The sequence below is a fragment of the Pelophylax lessonae genome (genome assembly GCF_965119305.1).
Source record: "Pelophylax lessonae genome assembly, chromosome: 1".
In the NCBI taxonomy this organism is placed as follows: domain Eukaryota; kingdom Metazoa; phylum Chordata; class Amphibia; order Anura; family Ranidae; genus Pelophylax; species Pelophylax lessonae.
Genome location: NC_138768.1, coordinates 161,493,610 through 161,520,318, shown reverse-complemented (window position 1 = coordinate 161,520,318; position 26,709 = coordinate 161,493,610). Strand labels below are relative to the sequence as shown.

General features: G+C 41.3%; 1 protein-coding gene across 6 annotated transcripts in view; it reads left to right on the top strand.

Annotated features, from left to right (window-relative positions):
• Positions 1-26,709, top strand: part of MCTP1 (multiple C2 and transmembrane domain containing 1) — a 1,122,980-nt gene that overhangs the window by 479,906 nt on the left and 616,365 nt on the right. For all 6 annotated transcript variants that reach the window (XM_082247658.1, XM_082247657.1, XM_082247659.1 and 3 more), the window contains exons 4-5: positions 9,727-9,806; positions 20,713-20,824. In XM_082247658.1, the coding sequence (XP_082103784.1) occupies positions 9,727-9,806; positions 20,713-20,824 (192 nt within the window). The remainder of the gene's footprint in view (positions 1-9,726; positions 9,807-20,712; positions 20,825-26,709) is intronic.

Genomic DNA, 26,709 nt, shown 5'->3' with positions numbered 1-26,709 from the left:
ACCATTATTTTTTTTTTTTTTTTACAAAGCAACTAATTGTACATCAGAATAGTATCTACGTTTAAAGAAACAGTATATTATGTCAAAGCACAGGTGTAATGTTATAAGAGTATCCATGGGAAAAATGTTGAGAAATACAGTGGTGATCGAAAGTTTGGGCACCCCAGGTAAAAATTTGTATTAATGTGCATAAAGAAGCCAAGGAAAGATGGAAAAATCCCCAAAAGGCATCAAATTACAGATTAGACATTCTTATAATATGTCAACAAAAGTTCGATTTTATTTCCATCACTGACACTTTCAAAATTACAGAAAACAAAAAAATGACGTCTGCAAAAGTTTGGGCACCCTGCAGAATGCATAGCATGCACTGCCCCCTTTGCAAGGCTGAGACCTGTCAGTGTCATGGATTGTTCTCAATCATCGTCTAAGATCGTCACCAGGTGATGTCAATCTCAAAGGTTTTAAATGCCCAGACTCATCTGACCTTGCCCCAACAATCAGCACCATGGGATCTTCTAAGCAGTTGTCTAGAAAACTGACACTGAAAATAGTTGACGCTCACAAAGCTGGAGAAGGCTATAAGAAGATAGCAAAGCGTTTTCAGATGTCAATATCCTCTATTCGGAATGTAATTAGGAAATGGCAGTCATCAGGAACAGTGGAAGTTAAAGCAAGATCTGGAAGACCAAGAAAAATATCAGACAGAACAACTCGCAGGACTGTGAGAAAAACAATTGAAAACCCACGTTTAACTGCCCGATTACTCCAGAAAGATCTGGCAGACACTGGAGTTGTGGTACACTATTCCACTATAAAGAGATACTTGTACAAATATGGTCTTCATGGAAGAGTCATCAGAAGAAAACCTCTTCTACTTCCTCATCACAAAAATCAGCGTTTGAACTTTGCAAATGAACATATAGACAAGCCTGATGCATTTTGGAAACAAGTTCTGTGGACCGGTGAGGTTAAAATCAAACTTTTTGGCCGGAATGAGCAAAGGTACGTTTGGAGAAGAAGGGGCACAGAATTTAATGAAAAGAACCTCTGTCCAACTGTTAAGCATGGGGGTGGATCAATCATGCTTTGGGGTTGTATTGCAGCCAGTGGCACAGGGAACATCTCACGAGTAGAAGGAAAAATGGATTCAATAAAATTTCAGCGAATTTTGGATGGCAACTTGATGCCATCTGTGAAGGTTAAAGAGAGGATGGCTTCTACAAATGGATAATGATCCTAAACACACCTCGAAATCCACAGGGGATTACATCAAGAGGCGTAAACTGAAGGTTTTGCCATGGCCTTCACAATCTCATGACCTCAACATAATTGAAAATCTTTGGATAGACCTTAAAAGAGCAGTGCGTGACAGACAGCCCAGAAATCTCAAAGAACTGGAAGACTTTTGTAAGAAAGAATGGGCAAAGATACCTCAAACAAGAATTGAAAGACTCTTGTCTGGCTAAAAAAACGTTTACAAGCTGTGATACTTGCCAAAGGGGGCAGTACAAGATATTAACTTAATACAAACTTTTGCAGACACCATTTTTTTGTTTTCTGTTATTTTGAAAGTGTAAATGATGGAAATAAAATCTAACTTTTGTTGACATATTATAAGAATGTTTAATCTGTAATTTGATGCCTTTTGGAGATTTTTACATCTTTCCTTGGCTTCTTTATGCACATTAATACAAATTTTTACCTGGGGTGCCCAAACTTTAGATCCCCACTGTATGCTGTACATAAAAACATAAAACATGAAGCATTGATGTTAAGTGAGCCCTCTATTTATAGAATAACCACATAAAAAAATGAAACCCCTGAAATATTTGTTTTACTGTGTGATTTATTAGTGTTCCCATTAGCTCCCATTAGTGTTCCCATTGGTGAGATTTCCCCTCACTTGTGCTGATCAGTAAGCTGATGACGGGCAATTTTCTATTTTTTTCTTTATCTGGTGATCACATCCCCCCCCCCCCCCCCAAATTCTCGTCTTGGTGTCACAGGTTTAAATGTGGAGGGAAATCTCCCCAAGTGGAATCAGACAGGGATACAACCATATCAGAATTTCACTAAACTTGTGCTGCTTTTGCTACTTACAATTATGCCATGCTTACACTCAGGACTGCTGTTAGAAATCACGGATCAGCCTGTACAGCCTACCCCCCCTGAATTTATCAAGACAATATTTTCACTAAAATTACACTAAAATCATTATTAGCGGACACAAATATAACAGAATACCTGTGTTAATTAGCCCTTTTTTAATTGTTATTTACTTTTTTTTTCTTTTAAATGTTAAAAACTTTTACAAATATTTTATTATACAATTTTTTTTAAATGACTTATTACAATGTTTAATATTTTTATTTTTTTTATTTACAATTTGTTATTTTTTTTTTACAGGACAGGGAAGCCAGCAGCGAGGAAGGGGGGGGGGGCTTCACAGTGAAAGGGGGGCACATGGGAAGGGGGGGCTCAGAGGCAGGCAGAACAGGGAGGGGGATCATTGTCAGAGAAGCAATCACAGGAATGATGCCCTGTGTCTCTCCCTGCAGCAGGTGAAAGCTGGCAGGAGGGGGAGAAAATGGCTTTCAGCCGCCTGCAGGGAGCCGCACAGGGCTTCCTTCTGTAATTTCCCCTCCTCGATTCACCGTGCTGTTGGGGCCCTCCTGTGTACCCGGGCCCCCTACAGGAGGACTGGTGGTCCCCCCTATCAGCGGCCCTGCTTACGCTGCCCAGTTTGGTTCTGCTAGAATCATTATAGTCTTTACTTAGGGATGAATCTTTGGATAAGGCCCTGTCTAATATATATAAACAATTATGTACAGATACCAGTAAGGTTCTTGTACTTTGCAGATATGTCTGGGTGGCAGTTTGTCCTCAGTTGGATGGGGGACGACTGGAATGATCTCTGGGAGATTACTTTTTCCAGATTGGTGTTGGCTAGAGACCATCTTATTCATTACAAATTCCTACACTTATTATATATCTTACTCCAGCTAGATTGTCATCCTGATGCTGGTGGTGCAATTCATCCAGAGCAGATTTTATGCACATCTTCTATGGCCATACAACGGTTTTAGTTAGAAATTACTACATGTATAAAAAATGTTGCAACCATAGAAGTGTGTCTCTTGGGGCTGGTGGATCCCCTGGCTCATAAGAAAGTGCTTTGTACCCTCTTGACACTGTTGTTCTGTATTGCTAGGAAACTGATTGTCCTTGAATGGAAAAAAAAACCCTCTCCTCCTGCCATTCCTGCCTAGAAAGCGCCTAATAATAAAACTCTTCCCAACGGGGCGTGGCTAAGATGGCGGACTAAGTGGATGGGCTTTCTGGAGCTCTGCTGGAGAATAATCTGACTTTTCCTCTTTCTAGATCCTACCTCCTTCTGTGCAGCAGGCTGGTGCCTCTGGATGCCTTCCAAATCCTACGGGTGATCGAAGGGGGGTAAGAAGCTTAAGTTTCCCCCATGCTTGCTGGCCACGGCAGCTCCGGTCTCTCCTGTGGTTGGTCTCTTGGTGCGCTGCTGCCACATGGCATCTCAAATGAGCCACGAGAAGGCAGCTGACTACACGCCACTTGGTTTTCCGGAGGTGATGGCGGCTATTAACGCCTGCCAAACTGCCCTAACCTCCAAGATTGAGGCAGTTCAACTTGATGTCGACCTGATTTGCCAAGATTTAGACAAAATCTGTTCCAGGCTCACTACTAGTGAGCAGCGGGTCGGCCATATGGAGGACACAGTGATTGAGCACTCCACCTCCATCTGTGCACTGCAGGCCAAGGTCAGGGCCTTGGAATATAGAGTGGATGCAGAAAATCATAGGAATAACCTGCGGGTCGTGGGATTTCCAGAGGGTGTGGAGGGGAAGAACCCCACTGTCTTTACTGAGGAGCTGCTGAGATCCCTGCTGCCCACGGCCCAGCTCTCACCATATTTTACGGTGGAGCAGGCTCACCATGTGCCTCCCAAACGTGGCCCGGAAGGCCCTCCACCTCGCACATTCATTATGCGCTTACTCAATTTTAGAGATAGATGTGAATTGCTAAAAGCTGCTCGGATGCCTGGGGAACTCCTGAACCGGAATACTAAGCTATTACTGTTTCCAAACTACACAGTGGTAACCCAGCAACTGCATCGGTCCTTTGACACTGAAAGTGATTGATGGAGATACTGTGCGATTCTTCACTAACCCTAAGGATGTTGATGCATGGCTGAAGGCTCTACCTCCATAGTATGAAACAAAACTTATGTGTTGCCTGCTTTACTACTTTGACCCCCCTTTTGCTGATGTGTCTGAGGGCCCATGGTCTTTGTTCCTGCCCACACCTCCTATTAGATGGCACGGTTTGTTACTCTGCACTGTTCGGATGATCGTGCATTTTGCCATTCGAGGTTGCAGGATCACTATTGAAGTTTTGGTCACCCTGTTGCCTATGGGCTTGAGTTTTTCACTATAATATTGACATTCAAGTTTGTGCCCCTGGCTAGTCCATACTAATGCTTGCTCTCCAGTATCTCCACCAGCAGAGAAAGCCTACACAATTGATTCCTAACAACTTACTTACCTCCTTTTTTTTCTCTAGTTTATGGCATGTATAAGAAATTACTTTCTGTGTCTGAGGTTCTGACATTACATTGGGTTCATGGGGGATGGCATCCTGTTGTGTTGGGGTTTTATTCCCTGCTTCACTCAGGGTTGAGTACCTGAACCCTCCAAGTGTAGATCCTCTATTTTTCTCTTTCCTTTCCACGAGATGGCTACATTTTCGGTGATTTTGTGGAACGACTGGGGCCTCAACTCTGCACTGAAACACACCTTGGTGCTCTCTTTTCTTTGAAGAATGCACCTCCACATTTGCATTCTGCAAGAAACTCACCTGGTGAGATCTAAGGTCCTGAGTCTTAAAAAGGCTTGGGTGGGTGCACACTATCATGCTCCATACTCCAACTGTGCCAGAGGGGTCAGTGTGTTGATACATAAGTCCTTGCCATTTCAGCTCCTGGAGGTAAGGACGGACCCTGGAGGCAGATATGTCTTACTCCATGTTTTGATAGCCGATACCCTTCATATATTAGTTGGTCTTGCCCCCTCAGGCTGATGTTGATCTTTTATATACATTGATGAACATATTCGTGCAATATGCTACTGATAAAGTATTGATTCTGGGGGACTTTAACTTGGCACCTTCTCAGGATCTGGACAGACTTCACCCCTCTGGTTCCTGGTCATCTGGCATCTCTCACTGGGAATCCTCGTTTTCCCTGACTGATGACTGGCGGCATTACCATCCCTCTGACAGGGAATTTACCTGCCACTCCACCACCTATCAGACTCTATCTCACATACACCTGGCTTTTGCTTCCCCTGCCACTTTGCAGAGGGTGCTGAGATTCTGTCCAGAGGGGCATTGGATCATTTCTCATTGTCTATTTCCATACAAATGTTGGCTACGGTGGGTCAGGGACTATGGAGGATGTCCAGATGGATTATGGACCAGACAGTTCACAAATCCCTCTTCTGAAGCCCTTTGCAATGTTTGGTTGAATAATTAGGAAATTGCTAGTCCTTTAGTGGTGTGGGATGCATTTAAAACCTGGCTCTGGGATGAAGATACCTCCCATATAGTTGCGGAAAAGCGGTCATCTGTGCAGTCCCTGGAGCAATAAGAGGAGGAGGCACGATAGTTAGAAACGGCATATGTAGCACAACCGACAAAGGATAATTATATGGCCTGGCAGGGGTCCTTGCGGGAGGTGTCCCTACTTCGGGTGGAACTAACCAAAAAGTTTATGATATCTACAGCTCAGTGGGTGATCGAATTCGGAGACAAAAATTGTAAACTTCTGGCCTGGCTAGCTAAGGAACAGTATACTGCCACACATATTAGGATTTGGGACTGACTGGGAAATTACTGATGATACCTGAGGACATTAATGACAGATTTCTGCAATAATATCAAGTGCTGTAATCCTCTAGAGTCTCATATAATATGGCAGACCTACGCTCCTACCTGGATAAGATCCCTTTTCCAACTCTGGACTTGGGGATGCAGACTAGGCTAGATCGAGACATCTCTCTGGAACAGGTGCAGGCAGCACTGGACTGGAATGCTCCGGGACCAGATGGGGGCTTAATTATACTCCCTCTATCAGGAATTGTTGGCACCTAGGCTCACATCCCTTCTTGCCGAGTCTTATTCATGGACTCCCTACCGGGTTCCATGTCTGAGGCGCTTATAGTGCTGGTTCCCAAACCAGGCAAGGATCCAGAAGAGTGGGCCTCTTACAGGCCAGTTTAGTTGATTAACGCTGATGCCAAAATACTGGCTAAAATTCTCGCTCTTCGCCTTTCTAAGGTGATGGAATACCTTATTCACGTTGATCAGACTGGATTCATGCCTGGGAAAGGTACGGACATTAATATCCCTTGCCTTTTCCTCAATATGGATCCGTCCCAATCTAATGGCGGTACAAGAGTCATTGCTTCGTTGGATGCTGAAAAAGCTTTTAACTCCGTATCTTTGGGCAGTGTTGTAGAGGTTTGGATTTGGGCCTAGGTTCCTGCAATGATTGAGTATGATTTACCGATTTCCTAGAGCTAGGATTCATACTAATGATAGGCTTTTTTTTTTTTTTTTCCCTACAGAGAGGGACCTGACAGAGATGCCCTCTCTCTCCTAGCCTTTTTGCTTTGGCCTTGGAGCCTTTCGCTATCTTAGTTTGGAACACCCAGTTCATCGAGGGCCTGCAGATCGGGTCTCTAGATGAAAAAAATTTGCTTTATGCAGATGACACCCTGCTGTACCTGATGCAAACTCCTCTCTGAAGGCGGCTCTTGTGGTCTTCAATGCAATTGGACGTGACTCCGGGGTTACGCATTAATTGGTCCAAATCTGTTCTGTTTTCTCTTGACCCCCAGCCTAGGACCCCTTTGCAATGGGAGGATGAATTTAAATATTTTGGTATCCGGATCATTCATGATCTGCGTTGCTGCTATTGACTCAACCCTCATCCGCTACTTCTGCACTACAGGCACACTGTTCTAAGTGGGCCAATCTACCCCTGAACCTCCTAGGCTGCATAAATATTATCAAAAGTATCTATCTTCCTAAATGTAATTATGTCTTCTGCAATAGCCTGACTTGGGTGCTTAGTTCCTCTTTTAAGGAAGTTGATAAATGCCTTAGTTCCTTTTTCTGGAGAGGATCCCCTCCTCGTCTGGCGAAGTTAACCTTGCAGCTCCTGGTGCCTATTGGCAGTTTAGCACTACCTAATTTGCAGGTCTAATATTGGCAGGCTACCTTAGTAACCGTTAGATGGTGGTTTGAGCAATCCAGGGCCAATGCAGCAGTCTGCTTAGAATCGGCCGTTCTGGGTTCCCTGATGGAGCTTGGTAACCTGGTCTTTAGGGGACCCAAAGCGTTTATCTTGCTGCCTTGTCCCAAAAGGGCAACGTTGCGAGTTTGGATGGCTGCTAGGAAATGATTCCTTCAACCTAATCAGTGGTCCCTGTTCCACCAGTTGTAGGGAAACCCATATTTGCCCCATTTTAAGATGAATCCAAATCCACAATTTTTGGCTCGCTTTGGGATAAAAAAAATGCTTAGGGATAATGTGCCCACAGGGGAGCTGTTACCCTACTGTGACCTGACTGCCAGATATAGATTACCTAGGTCAGTGGTCCTCAACCCTGGCCCTCAGGGCCCACTAACAGGCCAGGTTTTCAAGATAACTGAAATACATCCCAGGTGATATCATCTGCTGCTCAGTGATTGCAGTACTCTAGTCTGCATCTTCCCAAGGTAATACTTAAAATCTGGCCTGTTAGTGGGCCCTGAGGACCGGAGTTGAGGACCACTGACCTAGGTGGATGCTCTTCAGATACTCTCAACTGTGTCACGCTGTGAGAGCCCAATTTCCCGTTGCTCCTAACTTGAAGGCAGGCCCAATAGAGGAGGAGCTCCTTGTGCAGGAGACCCTAGTAAAGCCCCTATCTTCCCTTAACCTGGCTTAAGTCTACCACAATTAATAGGTTGTGGGAGTGAGGACATCCCAGCCCTGGATAGAGAGACTTGGGAGGAGTGTTTTGAGAATAATACTAAGATGGTAATTTCCTCCCGTGACAGGTTGATTCAAACAAAGTTTTTGCACAGACATTACTACATGCCTCAAAGGCTGCACAAAATGTACTCACAACGCTCTCCAGATTGTCCCCGAAGTCATTCTACTGAAGGTACCTATTACCATATTTTTTGGTCATGTCCAAGAGTAGCACAGTTTTGGGAGAAAGTATTTGAGTGTATTAATGCCTGTCTTCAGTTACCCTGCCATTGCCCCTTGAACCAGCAGAGGCTTTGATGTACCAAAACACTGCTTGCACTTTTATTGTACTATGCCAAAAAATAAATTCTGAATAGATAGATTTCCCCCACCCCTCCTACGGTGGCTTCATGGGAATCCTCTATTGATGCAGCACTACCCATGTACAAATGGACGTACATTAGTAGGGGGTGCCCAGGGAAGTATGATAGGGTTTGTCAATGTTGGGCGGAGCAGTGATGAATTCCTGGAGCTGATTCTTGTCTGCTTTGCCCTGGGTTGCGTCGAGTGCTCTGTTGGGCCCCCCCCCCCTTCCAATGTGATGAATTCATATATTTTCCATTTGTATTGCTCTCATATATCCATGCAATTTTTAAGTTGAACACTGTTTGTCAAATACTACGTCATCATATGTGCTGAATTGCTATGTACTGTAATCTGAACTTATTGTACTATACCATTTTTTTAAATAAAAACCAATTCTGGTTGAAAATAAATAAAGCCCTTCCCTTTTAAAAAGTCACGTATACTAACAGAGGAATACCTGCCAAACAGTTTCCGATTAATCTGATCTATTTTACTGTTAACGGGGTCAGTAATATTTTGTCCATACAGTGGGATGCATATGTGTCCTGGGACTGATTATTGAGGAATCAGGAATGAGGGATGTTAATTTGTTTTTGTTGTCTTATCAGGTTGTGTGTCATGAGGTATAGGAGCTGGTATACATATTGAAGTGTGCTAAATTTGATAAGTATTTTTGGTTGGAATATTAGCAGATCTGCTTGTATTAGTCCTGGAGTTGTACTGATGTCCTAGTGCCTAGTGTAGTCTTGTTTGTTATGTTTCTTTGATGTCGCCTGATTGCCAGACTGTCACTAAAGTGGGGTACACACTATAAAGTGGGCTACACACTACAAGAAAGGTGGACAAACGATCACCTGATTTTCCTCATTGCTTCACAGTAAATCGGAACTGATGAAAGAAAATTCATACTAAAACCCCATACGACAAAGGTTTTTTGTTGTTGTTGTTGTTGTTTATTGTTTCTGATCATTCACATTCTTTCAGTTCTGATTTTTTTTGTAGGAAAATCATACGGAAACAGTACACATTCAGTGAAAATCATTTGTTCTGTTCCCGTACATGAACAATTTTGGAGGTTGTCCCTTCTGAAATGTTGATTTAGGTCAGAATCGGCTGTAGAAAGTTGTGTACACACTATACGAACATCATACGAAAGTTCTTTGGACAAAAATTCTTGCCTGATTTTCTTATAGTGTGTACGAGCCCTTAAATGGTTTGTGTGTATGTGTTTATTGAAAAATTCAATATAAATCATTTTTCAAAACAACAAAAATAAAAAACTTGTGCTGCTTCTGTCTTTATTCCAGGTGTTTGATTACGATTTTGGACTGCAGGATGATTTTATGGGCTCAGCATTTCTTGATCTGACAACACTAGCGCTGCAAAGGTAAGACTTCCATTTCTATTTATTTACCTAATCATGTTTCCCCGCAAAGTACCTAATTGCAAATACCTAACACTGGTGATGTTTTGCAGAGTACAAAAAGAGACTTCACACTTTAGTTAGGGTCCTTTCACACGGGTTTTCCGATCCGGTCAGCCTGTCAGTTTTTCAGGTGGACCTGATAAGACGCTCCATGCACCCCTTAGGGCAGCAGGTGTCAGTGGTAACATGTCCGCTGACACCCGCTGCTATCCGATCCAATCCTGTCTATGAAATCCAGGCGGATGGAAACCCTAACTTCCATCCGTCTGGAGGATCGGATCGGATCAAATGAAAACGGACAGCCGATTTCCCATAGAGGAGAGCGGGAATCTGACAGGTCTGTCTCTGCAAAGTGAGCGGAGACGTACCTGTCATCCGCCTGCTCAGCGGGGATCAACGGATCAATCCCCGCTGAGCAAAACGGAGTCCGCCGGGCGGAAAGCCCGTGTGAAAGGACCCTAAGGCCCTGTTCACAACTGAGCCTTTTTTCAGCTTGTAAAACGCTCAGCTCTGAGCTCCAATACTCCCAAGAAGCAAAATCCCATTCATTTCAATGGCCCCTGTTTTTTACGCCTGAAGCTCAGAAAGTACATGAGCTTCTTTTTGGCAGATTACAAGCATTTTTGGTCCCATAGACTTCAAAAGAAACGCCTGACTTGAGCAGAAAACTCTTGTAAATTGCTTGTAAAACGTTTGTAAAACGCTCAAATGGCAGCTCTCCGCCCCTAATTTCCTCTGCCTCTTCTCCTCCTAGTGCTTTCTATTGGCTAAACAAAAACACCTGAAGCTGTAAAATGCTTGTAATACACTTCTAGAACCCTATAAAAAAGCTTGTAAAAAGCTGCAAAAAAAGCTTAAAAAAACACCAGTAAATCGATACGCTCAGGTGTGAATAGAGCCTAAAGCCCTGTACACACGAGAAGAAATTCGGCCGGGAAATTTCGTCCGACGACCGATCTGCCGATTTTCGGTTTGTTAGTATAGTGCTTCCCGACAGCCGACTCCAACTTTTCGGCCGAAAAAATCCTGGTGTGCAGGCATTAAAATTTTTGTCCTCCGTCAAAACACGTCCGATTTTCGTCTCATTAGTACAGATTTCGATGGGGAAAAATCTTATGAGCAAGACTAGGCATGCTCAGAGATGAAAGAACTCAAAGAAAGCAATCCAACACATGAAATCACTTCTGAAGTAGAATTCTGTCGTGCGGGAAAATTTGTGTGCAGTCTAGAGCACATTCCAACCCACAGACACCACTCTGGACAAAAGACGGACGGCCGGTCGGCGGAAATTCGTTGCGTGTGTACGAGGCTTTAGGCTCTGATCACATCTAGGCGTTGCTATTTTTACAGGTGTTTTCCGGTGTTTTTCTGGCATTTTTGCAGCGTTTTTATGCAGGCGTTTTGAGTTGACAAATGACCAATGAAAAACAGTAAAATGCCTGTAATCTGCCAAAAAATAAGCTCATGTACTTCTTTTAGCGACAGACGTTTTGCTTAAGGCGACAGAAAGCTCAGATGTGAACAGGGGCCATTGAAATGAATGGGATTTGTCTTGTTGGGCGTTTTTAGAGTTGAGGCTTGGAGCAGAAAATCGCCCAAAAACATCTAGATGTCAGTGGAGCCTAGCTATAGAAGATGGCCAGGGTCAGCAGATATGTCTCTGTACTTGCTGTCCTTTTAAAGGGATAAAACATGGAGAAATGTGCATGTATTAGCTAAATGTACTAAATATATCATTACACCCAACTAATTTCGAGGGACGGTCCCTGATTCGGAGGAAAGTCCCTCTTTCCTCCTCTTTTGTCCGCCTTTGGTCTGATCTATATACAGTAATTATATAAAAAATGCACTATTTATCTTTCAAAAAGTGTTTCCCAGTGCTAAACCTTTCATCCAAATTCTAAATAGCTGCATTTGTAAATCTCAAAAGCCAGTATAAAGGAATAGTAGTGGTAAGAAAAAAGCACTTGTGGGTTTCCCTTATCATTTTTTTTAGTATAATTCTCCTTTAGGGAGGCGTGGCAAGGGTGTTACCTATGCCACATACTATTGCTTGTTTCCATCTCAAAAAGTTGGGAGGTGTAAATACATGTTTAGTTTTTATGTTTTCTGACAAACACTTAGGCTGGATTCACACTATTGCGATGCGGGAACCAGCGTGATTCCAGTGCGGGTTCCCACATTGCATGTCTCTCGCAGGCAGTTCATACTGCCTTATGCAAACTGCTGTGTCAATAGAGAGTTAATGACACCCCCAGATCGGTTTGCAGATCGCAGTGTGAACTGTCAAATGGTGCGGGAATCGGATCGCATGAATGTGAACACCCATGTGATCTGATTCCAGTGCGGACCAAAAAAAGGGTCCTGCACCATTTTTGTCTGAATGCGATGCAAATTCGGCCATGCAATCTTTATGGCTGAATTTGCATCGCACAGACATTGCATGCGATCTTCACAGCAATGCAGTGCAAATCACATGCTATATCTGACATCGCAGTAGGTTGGATCTACCCTTACTGTAATTTTCCTATAGAGTTTGGCGTTACTTTTCGAAGTTTAAACTGACTTACTGGCTTACTTATGGAAATATAACTACCTGAAATTATTGTATTTGCACTTTAAAAAGCACTTGTGTTCTTGCATGCATTTACCACTAGAGTTTCTCACTTTTTATTTTCCAGTAAGGTACATTTCCAGGTGTTTTTCTGTGTGTTTGTTATACCATTTGCTGCTTCCACATAAAAAAGCTTGCTTAAATGGATCATAATGATTGTTAAAAATACACGTGACAAGCCAGCATTTTCAAATAATAATATCCACTTGCCGACCGACTAATTGTAAATATACTTCATGTTTTCATGTTAAATACCAGGGTTTTGGCTGCAGCTAGATTCCATAACCCTCGTGGCTTTTTTTTCGTTAGGTGGGCGACTTTAGGATAAAAGTGACAGATTCACCGCACGATCATTTTTAGAAGTGAGGGGACAGGTCTGCCCGCCCCTCCCACTACTTCTTGGTGGTTCCCTGGCTAATGTTACCGACCGGTAATATTGGAAAACATCCGGCATCAGCAGGGGTTTTCCATAGAGATAAGTGATGGCCAGAAGGTCACTGCTCATCTCTATGCCCTTGGAGGACCGGAGTGACGTTGATGTCACTTCCGGTTCTCAGACAATGTAAACATGATTTTTTTTTTTTCTTAAAGCAAAAGATCAAAAAAAAAAAAACATTTAAAAAAAAAAATCTTTTGCTTTTAGGACTAGAGGAGAGACTTGGCATCTTTTGGACCCCAGATCTTTCCATAAAGAGGACCTGTCATGCTGTATTGTTTATGCAAGGAATATTTACATTTCTTGCGATAGCAATAAAAGTAATCAAAAATGTTTTTAAAGGGACAGTGTAAAAAAATAAATAAATAATAATAAATTAATAAAAATTAAATAATAATTTTAAAGTGCCCCTGTCCCCACGTGCTCACGTGCAGTAGTGCATGAATACGTTGGTCAGGGCCACATATGTAAACAGTGTTTGCACAATACATGTATTATGAGGTATTGCAATAATTCTAGCACCAGACCTCCTCTATAACTTCAAACTAGTAGACATTTTTAAGCATCTCCTATGGAGATTTTTAAGTACCGTGCAATTTTAAAGCATGACATGTTAGATATCTATTTACTCAGTATAACATCATCTATCATATTATACAAAACAATTGGGGTATATATTTATTTTTTTTTAATTCATCAAAGTGTATTTTTTCCCCAAAAAAATGTGTTTGAAAAACCGCTGCTCAAAAATCGTGTGACATACAAATGTTATATTTTATCTTATATGGCTTCTGCTAAAAAAATAATAATATTTGGGGGTTATAAGTAATTGTCTAGCAAAAAAAAATGATTTTAACTTGTAAGCAACAAATGTTAGAAAAAAGCTTGATCAGCAAGTGGATATAGTGTAGAGGCTTAACTGTTCTGTAAAAATAAAGTACAATGCATCTCTATCATTTGTTTAGTGGCCAGGATACCTAGCATCCCCGGAATCCGGGTCCCATTGCAAATGCAAACTTTGCAGTCCTTGTTTTTATACCCTGATTTTTCCTTGAAGCCTATTAGTATCAAGATTCACTGAGATAATGCACTACTTATTTTCCTGTATTACTTTTATGATCATGAATGGTGAAACCGCTAAATAAAAACATGTCCTCTTGGAGTCATGCCACACAATCGTCTCTTCCACCTCCCAGAAGGAGTATACTTACTATGTGACTAATCTATAAATTAAGGTCAGTACACAGTTTGAAGTTGTCCTTCAATATCCAGATAATACAGCACATCCATCACCCTCTCAACGCTGTTCAGCGAGCCTGAATCTCAGCAGCAGGAAAATGTTTAGAAGTCACCCTTCAACAAAGTGAAAACATTTATTCCTAGCATAACAGAGCACTCCACTGATCAGACCAAGGAAAGAAGAGAAAGAGAGATCATTGTGTAGTATCTTCTAGTGGTGATAGACGGTGATAGACGTACCAACGAGTGAGAACTTTAAACGTTGCTTTAATCAATGTAATAGTGATAGAACAGGAAGCAGTCATAGTTTGGTGGAACAAATTAAGATTCATTTTTTTAAATTAGTGTGAACAAAATTATAGTAGTAGAACCATCTTTACATGTACAATATCTGCACCAATAAAACTAGCCTGTTTGCCATTTTTCTGAACCCTCTTACGATGCTTACATGATGAAATGCGTACATGGTGCTATTGGATCACTATCATTCAAATAGATATATGTTTTTATTATATATTTGAATAAAAGTACTACACAAAGATCTCTCTTCCTCTTATTTTCTTCTTCTGATCAGTGGAAGTGCTCTGCTATGCCGGGAATAAAAGTTTTCATATGATGAAGGGTGGCCGCTGAACATTCCACTGCTGCTGAAATTGAGGTTTGCTGACCTACGGTGAGAGGGTGACAGTTGTGCTGTATTTTCCGGGTGTTAAAGAACAACTTCATATGTGCAGAATAACGATATATTGTATAATCATATACCCATTGATACAGCCCTAATTTCTACTATTTACAAGCATATATAATATTACATTTAATGTGTCCCAAATATCCTATGTGACAATAAATAAATAATAAAAATTGACAAATCAACAAAATCCAAATTATAAAGGCTCTCCAGTTGTAACTCCTTTGATATATTTCAGTGTCCTTTGTGCAAATATGCCACTATCTTGCTGGAATATTCATAATTTATAGTCGTGCAACTTGTCTGTGCAACCACCACCATCAGATGTTCCCTCAAATTAAGGATTGGTCCCTACATATAAATGTTCAGTCAAACATGCTTGTGTCCTCTGTAGGACCGATGTAGAACTTCCAGGTGTTGGACTGAACCTCAAATCCAACTGATGATACTTCCCCTTTAAGAAGCCTTTATCTCCATTTTTCACTCAATAATATGCAAAAGGAAGCTATAATAGTGCTTCTTTTTACACCAATTCATTCTTTACCATTACTTCACACTGCTACTCACATTTATTAGGCATTTACAGGCAATCCGAGATAAGGATAAATATAAATTTGACTCCTTATGTTTATTAAACGTCCACCACCACCTGCGATGCTGCACCCCCTTCGGATGTGCTTTCACTTGGTATAAAATGTTTAAAGGTTCACAAGATGTGTTTCTTCTTTAAATTTAGTTAGGCCACTTGCTCATTCTAATCCCAATCTCTGCTCATCACCATCACATGGAATGGAAACACATTCCAAATAGTGCTTTATCCTTATAAAACTCATTATTTGCTCTCAAACCTCCTTTAAAATGCTACTCACATTAGCCACTTTATTATAAGGTACACTACATATTACTAATATGTAAATCACTTTTATAGTCACTCCATGCTTTAACAACTCAAATACCAGTATCTCAGCAAGCTCTGTAATCCAAGCGTGATGACGTCATCCAACTGCAGCCCCGCCCTATGCAATTAGTCACTATGTCATATGACTTTCCACTGCTGCTGAGATTGATGTTTGCTGTATTTTCTAGGTGTTGAATGACAACTTTATTAGTGCATAATGATCTTATTTTATAGTTATGTCACCTTGTTCTAGTGAGTGTATTCTCTGTGGGAGGTGGAAGAGAGGATTGTGTTGCATGGCTTAGAGATGACATTGTTTCATTTCAAGAACTTTGACGTGAGTGGAACAACTTCTACAGTCGAAGTTCCCTACTGTTTTAACTTAATTACTTCCTACTGTTTTTATTTGTTAAATACACAGATAAAATACATATAAGGATCTGTTTCAATTATAAATAGTACCACGCTGCTTATAAGTGTTAGAAAAAATAATTTAAAAATATAAAAAAACTTTGATATATACTGATAAACCACAGTGCTCAATACATGAAAACCAATCTGGATTAAATCCACTAGCAGTATATAAAAAAATATATATATTCAGATCTGTGCAAAACAATAGTTCATGCAATAAGTAAAATAAGAAATACAAAGACAAATAAAGTGATAATGAAACAATGGTGAATGCAATCTCCCATTTACAACTGCTGTGATCAACCAGTGCTTCTTGCTCCAGATTGGTGCTTAAAATTAGTGTTCCACTTTCCACTAGTGTTCAAATTCAATCACCATGCCACCGCCAAGTGCCCCCCCCCCCCTCTAGGAATTTTCTCCCCTGAGGGAGTGTGATCAATGCACACCTTTTAGCCTTCACTGGCTTAGAAATCCCCTGGTTTTACTTCCTCACACATTGCTCATGATGATCCATGATATCCAAAGTGTATGTAGAAAAAACAACAAATAGTGCTTATACTCTCCAAACAGACTTCAATTTAATAAAAAAATGCAGGTTACTCACATTGCTTAGGTGCTTCCAGTTCACCAAGCGAAAACAAGTGCTGTATAAAATCAGTGTTTTGAATATGCCGCTCTCTGCACACAAGCCTTGCAGACAACAGGATGCACAGCCCCACACTGGATACAGATATCGTCACCGTTCTGGCCCCTCCCCTACACATGTCAACGCAGGGTCAGGTGTCTTTCACAGGGGGGTGATCATGGTGGGGATGGGGATGAATGGTTTTCAAATTTTTTTACAAGTAAATATCTGAAAAGTGTGCCGTGCATTTTGTATTCAGCCCCCCTGAGTCAATACTTTGTAGAACCACCTTTCACTGCAATTAACAGTTGCAAGTCTTTTTGGGTATTTCTCTACCAGCTTTGCACATCTAGAGAGTGAAATGTAGCCCATTCTTCTTTTCAAAATAGCTCAAGCTCTGTCAGATTGAGTAGAGAGAATCTGTGAACAGCAATTTTCAAGTCTTGCCACAGATTCTTAAATGGATTTAGGTCTGGACTTTGACTGGTCTATTCTAACACATGAATATGCTTTGATCGAAACCATTTCATTGTAGCTCTGACTGTATATTTAGGGTTGTTGTCCTGCTGGAAGGTGAACCTCCACCCCAGTCTCAAGTCTTTTGCAGACTCTAACAAGTTTTCTTCTAAGATTGCCCTTTATTTGGCTCCACCCATCTTCCCATCAACTCTGACCAGCTTTCCTGTCCCTGCTGAAGAAGAGCATCCCCACAACCTGATGCTGCCACCACGGTGGAGTTGGTGTGTTCAGGGTGATGTGCAGTGTTAGTTTTCCGCCACACAGTGTTTTGCTTTGAGGACAAAAAGTAAAATTTTGATCTCATCTGACCAGAGCACCTTCTTCCATATGTTTGCTGTGTCCCCCACATGGCTTCTCGCAAACTGCAAATGGGACTTCTTATGATTTTCTTTCAACAATGGCTTTCTTCTTGCCACTTTTTCATAAGGGCCAGATTTGTGAAGTGCATGTCTAATAGTTGTCCTGTGGACATATTCTCCCATCTGAGCTGTGGATCTCTGCAGCTCCTCCAGAGTTACCATGGGCCTCTTGACTGCTTCTCTGATTAATGCTCTCCTTTCAGATATTTATTTGTAAAAAGTTTTGAAAACCATTCATCATTTTCTTTCCACTTCACAATTATTTGCCACTTTGTGTTGGTCTATCACATAAAATCCCCAAAAAATACATTTACACTTTTGGTTGGAACATGACAAAATGTGGAAAATTTCAAAGTATATGAATACATTTTCAAGGCACTGTAGAAGCAAAAACAGGCAGACGGCTGCTCAGATTTTTGCTGAACTTTACACACATCCCTGTTTGATCCATGCATCATTCCTGCACACATGTACAAGCAGGGGCATGCCACCTGTGCCACCACAGCCCTCAGCTTAGGTTTACAGGTCCATGCACCTATGTGATAGAGGCCTAACAAAATAAACAAATATAGTTGGACCAGTATTGAACATTTGTTTTTAAGATTTTACCTAGCAGAGCACTAGGCTAATTTTTTTGTATTTTCTTTGCAATCGTTTTTTATTAATTTTGATTTTTTTAGTAAAAGTACAAAGTAAGTGAATACTCTTACATATGCATATTCATACATTACTACGAAAGAGAAAAATATTGACAACAAGAAAGATAAACATTCTTATTGTTCACAAATATCTACTTTTTAGCTTCACATATAACATTTACAAGTATTGTTCTTTTGTATTTTCAAGATGGCTTGTTGTAAAGTATGTTAACAGAACTCCATAGCTCAAGCTGAAACTCTCTTTCACAGGAATAAATGATTGACTCACAAACAGTGATTTATCCCTTATTAGATGACTGAATTTCGGTCAAAGGGAGGCAAAAGGCAGGTAGCTTCTGTTGTGCTCTTTTAACAAGTCTATAGTTCTCTAGGAGACTATTTGTAGAAAACAATTGCTTGTGTGTTTGTGTATACTTTGTACAGTAAGTAGCATATTTAAAAAGCTGTTCATGTGACATCCATTGGACAAAGAGAAAGAAAATGTCTCCCGTGGGACTTAACTGCAGCCAAAAGGTATATCACTGTATAAAAAGCCACATTTTATTTATAAATATATTTATAAATATATATATTTTTTTTCTCTTTGTTCAATGGGTAGAGACGTGACAGCCCTTGACTGTCTAAACCAGATAAATGCAAACTGTGGCCCTCCAGCTGTTGCAAAACTACAAGTCCCATCATGCCTCTGCCTCTCGGTGTCATGCTTGTGGCTCTCAGAGTCTTGCTATGCCTGATGGGACTTGTAGTTCTGCAACATCTGGAGGGCCACAGTTTGCATATCCCTGGAACCTTTTATGTGACATCCATTTAACATTTACTGCAGGTGAATCAATTGTAATTTTTTAACAGGAAGATTCACCTGCACTGAATGTTTGGTAAATGTCACATTTATGGCTTTATAAATATCCCCCTAATTATTAGACAATAATGGCATCTGCGCATTCAGCTCTCTTGAACTCTAATGCAGCCCTAAAAAGACATGGAAATATTAATTATTATTCAGATAGATGGATAAATAGTTTTAACCACTTGCCGACTGCCTAACGCAGATCTACGTTGGCAGTCAGCCCCTCACAGGCAAATCGACGTAGGTCTACGTCGCTCGCTTGTGAGGGTCTAGGGAGTGAGCGCGTTTCGCTGGAGGCGCGCTCCCGCGCGGTCAAGCACCCCCCCCCGCGAGTGTGACCGGCGGACCCGATCGTCGAGGGAGAGGGAGAAAGTCAGGCGGCTTGTGTAAACAAGCTGCCTGTCATTCTCCTCGGTGTAAAAACACTGATCACACGGTTCTACAATGTAGAACCGTTGATCAGTGTCCCTACAGCTCAACAGACAGCCAATCACAGTAAGAATCCCGCCCCTAGGGACACACACAGCCCCTCCCTCTCAAATAAAGTTAACCCCTTCACTACCAGTGTATTTTTACAGTAACAGTGCATATATATAGCACTGATTACTGTAGTAATGTCACTGGTAACCCCAAAAGTGTCAAAAATGTCAGTCAAGGGTCCGATCTGTCCGCCGCAATGTCGCAGTACCGCAAAAAAAATCACAGATCGCCACCATTACGCGTTAAAAAAAAAAAAACAACAAAAATGACAAAAATCTTTCCCTTTGTTAGTAAACGCGATAACTTTTGCGCAAACCAATCAAAATACGCTTTTTGCGATTTTTTTACCAAACATAGGTAGCATAAAACAAATTGGCCGAAAATGTTAAAAAATTTTGATTTTTACATTTTTTTTGGGGGGAATTTCATATAAAAAAATGTGAAAAATATTGCTATTTTTGCAAAATTTACGCTCTTTTTTTGTTTATAGCGCATGATCAAAAAATCGCACAGGTGATCAAATACCACCAAAAGAAAGCTCTGTTTGTGGGAAAAAAAGGACGCCAAATTTGTTTAGGTATAGCGTCGCACGACCGCGCAATTGTCCGTTAAAGTCACGCAGTGCCGAATCGCAAAATACCCCCTGGTCAGGAAGGGGGTAAAATCTTATGGGGCTTAAGTGGTTAAAGATACGTTTTTTTTTTTTCAGAATATTAATACAGGTGTCAACAAAGCCAATAAACATACTTGGTTACAAAACTGAGTCTAAATATAAATTTGTATGTGCTTGGTTACAGCATAGTACTCCTATCAATTATGAGATACAGGATATGTGTCAAGATAAATAACATTAGCTTATTTTGCTGTTGCAGAGCACTGACATTCCATGTTGAAAATCACAATAATATGTTTATATCAAAACAGCATATTCCTGAGCGTGGGACGAGTCATAATAACATGGCATGTTGAATTTGCGAACAATATTTCTAAAAAAAAAAAATGCTATCATTATTCTACAATAATATTAATAATTACATGTTTATTACTGACAGCTGTCACATCTTTAACTCATTTGTTTTACATTTGTAGTGCAAAAGATGTGGCATTAAACCTGAAAGATCCACAGCACCCTGATCATGTACTGGGAAGCATATATTTATCAGTCTTCTTGTCTCAGAATGACAGTGTCAGCATGGAGTCGGTGAGTAGTTCAAATGCGTAATTAGTAATGAAAACAACATTTTGCCTACATGCAACTTTTGCTGAAGATATATATGGGTAACAGTCATACCAGCGTTAAAAACACTGCTTACAGATGCATACAGGGTATAGTTGTGTGCACATTGATATGCAGCAGTATTAAATCTTATAGTGCCCATGTACACAGCTGCACCTTGTAGTGTAATGTTGTGCTGTGTTCAGCAGTGCAAAATAAGATAACACAACTGCGTCCAGGGCCATAATTTGTGCTTTTTTGGTGCCTGTATGCATGGAAACAATTGTGCTTACATACACTGTAAATGCCCAATGCCAGTGAGGATGCCCCTGAACTGCAAAGGTTATTAGCTCATTTTGTCAAGGCGAGAGGAGAAACCATTTTACTATGCTCTGGTAGAGGACTGTCCCAGTGTCATCACATCTAATGTAGGACTATGGACCCTGTTTTGGCCTTGATGTTGCCCGGACCCTAGAGGAAGCTCTAGGGATCGGTCTAGATGTGAGTGGAGGATCAGATTTTTTTTTGCTCCCCATACAAGCACTTAACCCCTTGCAGTAGGGCTGTGCCTGAAGTTGGGCTTTAACAATGTGTAGCCATCAGTGCCACTGAAATGAGAGATGACATTGTTTATTTTCAAGAGCTTTGACGCTAGTGGACCCTCTACTGCAGTCAACGTTTTCTACTGTTTTAAATTGTTAAACACACAGATAAAATCTGAGGAGGGTTTGTTTCAAGTGCCAAATGATTTTCATTCCTCTCCATCCAGTTATGATATTTACACGGCTTCCCATACAAGCAATTAACCCTTGCAGTGGGGCTGTGCCTGGAGTCAGGCTTTAACAATGTGTAGCCAGCAGTGCCACTGATGCTAACTACACACTATTGATGTTGATATGTAGGCCCTGAAAAAAAACATTCATGCAGCAGTGGTGCATGTGTAGAATGACCTTGGCCTACAGTCATTCATACCCAGCCCAGGTGGTAGCTCTGCCTCGGGCTGGGGCTTGGGTTGGCTTGGGAAGATTTCTGGCAACATCATGGCCTGGAAGAAATCTTGCCTAGGAAGCAGTGAGAGCAAAGAGGACAGTTTGAGTACAGCAGCACAGTCAGAAACTTGCAAGGGGAAATATTGTCACATATAGCAAGCCTTTATGAAAGACAGCATTGGGTTTATATCCTTCCTTTACCTTGGCCTGGGAAATCTTCAGTAGCAGCCAGGTGGGCTGGTAGTTCCTGCAGTCATCAGAACTGGGATCAGTGCCTTCAGTGGAGTTAGAGTCACTCCTGTATGCAACCTTCCTAGTCCTTAACCACTTCAATACCAGGCACTTTCACACCCTTCCTTCCCAGGCCAATTTTCAGCTTTCAGCACTCTCACATTTTGAATGACAATTGTGCAGCCATGCAACACTGTACCCATATGACATTTTTATCTTTTTTTTTCACTCAAATAGAGCTTTCTTTTTGTGGTATTTAATCACCACTAGGGTTTTTTTTTTTTTGCTACAAAAATGAAAAAAGACCGACAATTTTGAAAAAAAAAAGTTTTTCTTAGTTTCTGTCAGTAAATGTTGTAAATGAGTAATTTTTCTCCTTCACTGATGTGCGCTAATGAGGTGGCACTGATAGGCTGAACTGATAGCTACTGATCAGGTGACACCTTTGGGCACTGATAAGGCGGCACTGAAGGGCGGTGATTAGGTGGCACTGATGAGGAGGCACTAACATGCCGCACTGATGGGCACTGATAGGTGGCACTGATGGGATTTGAAAGGCAGCACTGATTGGTGTCACTGATGGGTACTGATTGGTGTCACTGATGGGCACTGCTGGGGCTGCACTGATAATCAGGGCACTGATGATCAGTGCCCTGATTACCTGTACAGTCCAGTCTCCCCTGTGAGGAGATGCCGCTGATCGGATCGACTCGCTTCACACTCTGTCAGTATGAGGCGAGGAGAGCCGATAAACGGCACTTCTGTGTTTACATTTGACTAGCTGTGATTGGACACAGCCAGTCACATGGGTAAAGGGCCATATGTCATTGGCTCTTTACTGAGATCAGGGTCGTGCCATGTCCTAGAAACACGTCGCGACCACGATCCCCCCCCCCCCCCCCGCTGCGTACCCCCGCATGTGCACAATCGCAGTGAGACTGGGCCGACGTCATATGATGTTGGCCCAGAACCAAAGGTTCTCCCACCCATGTAGTCAAATGACAGCTGCTGGGAGTGAGATCTATTGAAGTTGTACATAGAGAAGAAGAGGAGATCAATTAGAGTTGTACATAGGGAGGAAGTTGTCCCTGTCTTTGTTGCTATCAAGTTGGGCATCCTATAATTCCTATTCCTCATCAAAGGTATTACCCCTAATAAAACATTAAAACCAAGCTCAAAGACTGTTCCTTGTGTCTTGAGAAAGTGTGGAGAATAGTTGTTTCCTGACTGTGCAGGAGTGGGGAATCCAAACACCAGCGGTCCCTGAATCCAATAGTTTCATTAAGAGTTGATTCATAAGAGCAAACTATGTATAAAACATTATACAGCCTACTTTGTGTGTATCAGACTGGATCTGCTGTTTATCAATCCTGAATGTCATCACAGTCTTCAGGTCTGTGTATGCTTTACCACAATGTGCTGCAACCCGGTCTGCTTTTACATTTATTACAAATGCCACCTTATGCACATATACAACACACCAGTGCCACAGCACACCTCAGTACACTATTGGGCACATTGTAGGTTGTGGTGTGCTGTGTGACGGGAGTCACTTTGGGCAGAAGGCTTGTGGAACCCAGATTACCTTAGAGAGGTGGGGAAACTACTTGTTCGGCTTCCCTGGCCCCTCCTATGTGTAAGTCACCCTGTGTCTATTAGGGGCACAGGGTGACCAAGAGCCCCAGTTGGGTCTGCACTAATCAGACTCACAGTACAACCACAACCACACTCAGTATTTCCTTTTACCCCTGTTATCCTGGGTTCTATATGTGTGGTTTGTGTGGAAGGAATGAAGGGGCTCCTTCACTTGGGACAATAATATTTCTGAACAATATCATTTAAGAAATATATGAAGATAAACAGTTTCACTTTTCAGATGGCTAGAATATTGTAGGAGTGTCTCATAGACCCTTGCTAGATAGTAAGGTGGGGTTTGTTATTATTAAGTGCCTGTATCCTATTGTTCTGTTGTTTCTGTCTGCCTTGGGATCAACCTATTATGGGATGTATATGTGCATGTGGATTAGCTGCTAAAGGGGAGGGGGGATTGTCCCAGAGTGTATATCTCTTTGGTCCTGTGTTTGAATAAACAGTTCTTATTCTGGTTTGCTCAAAAACTGGTATTGCCTAGTTCTTGGTGTAACTATAGCCAGATTTATGGGTCTCGTGTTCCAGAGCTTAGGAAGCAGCTTCTTGGTGGAGATACCCAGTCAGGGTGTCCGGAGTCCTGCAGGTGTGACTTTTGCTGTCTTTGGTCCAATACAAAATTAATTGTCTGTGGTCATTCAATGCACCTCAACACATGGTTATTGCAGTACAGTATACTGTGAATGGGCCCTAACCACCTGTGCCAGAGTTCCTGTGCCTGTGTGTGCATGGGGCAAAAATGGAATGTTCCCAGGATATTTTTCTTTTAATCAAATGTTCTTAGGGTATTTTCTGTTACAATTAAATGTTCTTTGAATATGTTCCATCCAGTTTGCCAGAATAATACGTAGAATGACATGTATAAGTAGTTACACATTCTAATTACATTAAATTTGACAACATTGGAATAAATATGATTCGCTGAAAAAATTTACGCCTGCATTGCGCAAGACAACTTAAAGTGATTGTAAAGTCACAATTGTTTTTAATTAATACATTAAAGAGGTTTATAGGTACCTGCTCTGTGCAGTGGTATTGCACAGAGCGGCTGCTTATCTCTTCATCTAGAGTCCCCCTTTAGCACCCTTTGCTCCTCCTCTGCTGTTTGTGCCCCTATAGCAAGCTGCTTTCTGTGGGGGCATACATGGGGACTAGCTACTTAGCATGGCTGTGTGCGCCCATAGACACACAGCATGGCTTTCCCACATTTCCCTTCTCACAGGATTTGCTTGACAGCAGCAGGAGCCAATGACTCCCGCTGCTATCCACAAAGCCTTTAAGACCAGGAAGAAGGGAGAGATGACCTGCAGCCAGTCACAGTGCTGGTTCAATAAAGGACTCAGGGAAGTGTTTGGGGCGGAGGGGGTGTAACAGGCAGTGCAAGTGTATTGATGAAATAATTCATGTAAAAAAAATTTAGAGTTTAGACCCACTTTACATTTCAAAAAATAACATTTCACACATATTGAAAACATTTGCAGGGGTAAGATAGATAGATAGATAGATAGATAGATAGATAGATAGATAGATAGATAGATAGATAGATAGATAGATAGATAGATAGATAGATAGATAGATAGATAGATAGATAGATAGATAGATAGACAGACAGTAAAATAATTCATAACAGTAAAACAACTCATAACAATTCATAATAGTGTCTAGACACTATTGACCCTGTGGGGTTGATTTACTAAAGCCGAATAGACGGTGCACTTTGCAAGTGCAGTTACTACCAGACCTTAGTAAATGAGGAGAAAGCTCTACTGACCCCAATCATCCAATCATGTGCAAGCAAAAATGCATTTTTTTTTTCCTTGCATGTGATTGGGTATTGTTTGTAAAGTAAAGCTTTGCCAAGCTTTGGAGCAAAAACAAAGCTTTGGAGCAACTGTGCTGAGAGTGTGCTGAGTCTGAAGCAGTATGGGTTGAAATGTACATGGGTGTGCGTAATACAAAGATTATCATTGGAGTTTTTTATAGACCTCCCAGTATAAATGAGGAGGTGGAGACTCAGCTCCTGGCACAGATAGAAAGGGCTGCAAGGGCTTAATAATGGGGGGGGGGGTTAACTACCCAGACATTGACTGGAGTAATGGCACTGCTGGAACAGTTAAAGGGCAAAAATGTATAAACCTATTACAAGACAATTTTATGGTGCAGTGTATTGAGGCCCCCACTAGAAATGATGCTCTGTTGGACCTGGTATTCTCAAACCATGCAGAGTTTATTAATAATGTTCATATAAAAGAACATCTGGATAGCAGTGACCATAACATGATTTCATTTAATGTTAGCTGTAAGCATAAAACGCATAATGGAAATACAAAAACACTTAACTTTAAGAGAGCAAATTTTCCAAGGATTAGGGCTGCTCTCCAGGATTTAGACTGGAAGGGAATATTGGCATCCATGAGCACAGAAAAGAAATGGGGAATTTTCAAAAATACTTTATGCAAACTCACTGCAAAGTATATTCCCATGGGTAATAAGTTTAAAAAGCTAAAAATAAAACCTATGTGGCTCATGGCCAAAGTTAAAAAAGCTATAAATAAAAAGAAAAGAGCTTTTAGAAAAATATAAATGAAGGAACACTATCATTGTTTAATTGTTACAAAGAATATAACAGAACATGTAAAAAGGAAATCAAGGACACAAAAATTCAAAATGAACGACAGATTGCAAAAGATAGTAGGACAAACCCCCAAAAATTCTTCAGATATATTAATAGTAAAAAGGTCAGGTCTGAGCATGTAGGCCCTTTACAAAATAATTAGGAGTGGGTGACTGGGGACAAAGAGAAGACAAATTTATTAAATACTTTCTTCAGCCCTGTGTATACAAAGGAGCATGGGGCAGCTCATGACCATAATGAGGATGGTATTGACACAGCCCCAAATGATCCACAATGGCTCAAAAGTGATATGGTCGAGAAATATTTAGACAGAATAAGGGTGGATAAAGGGCCTAGACCAGATGGCATCCACCCATGCATCCTAAAAG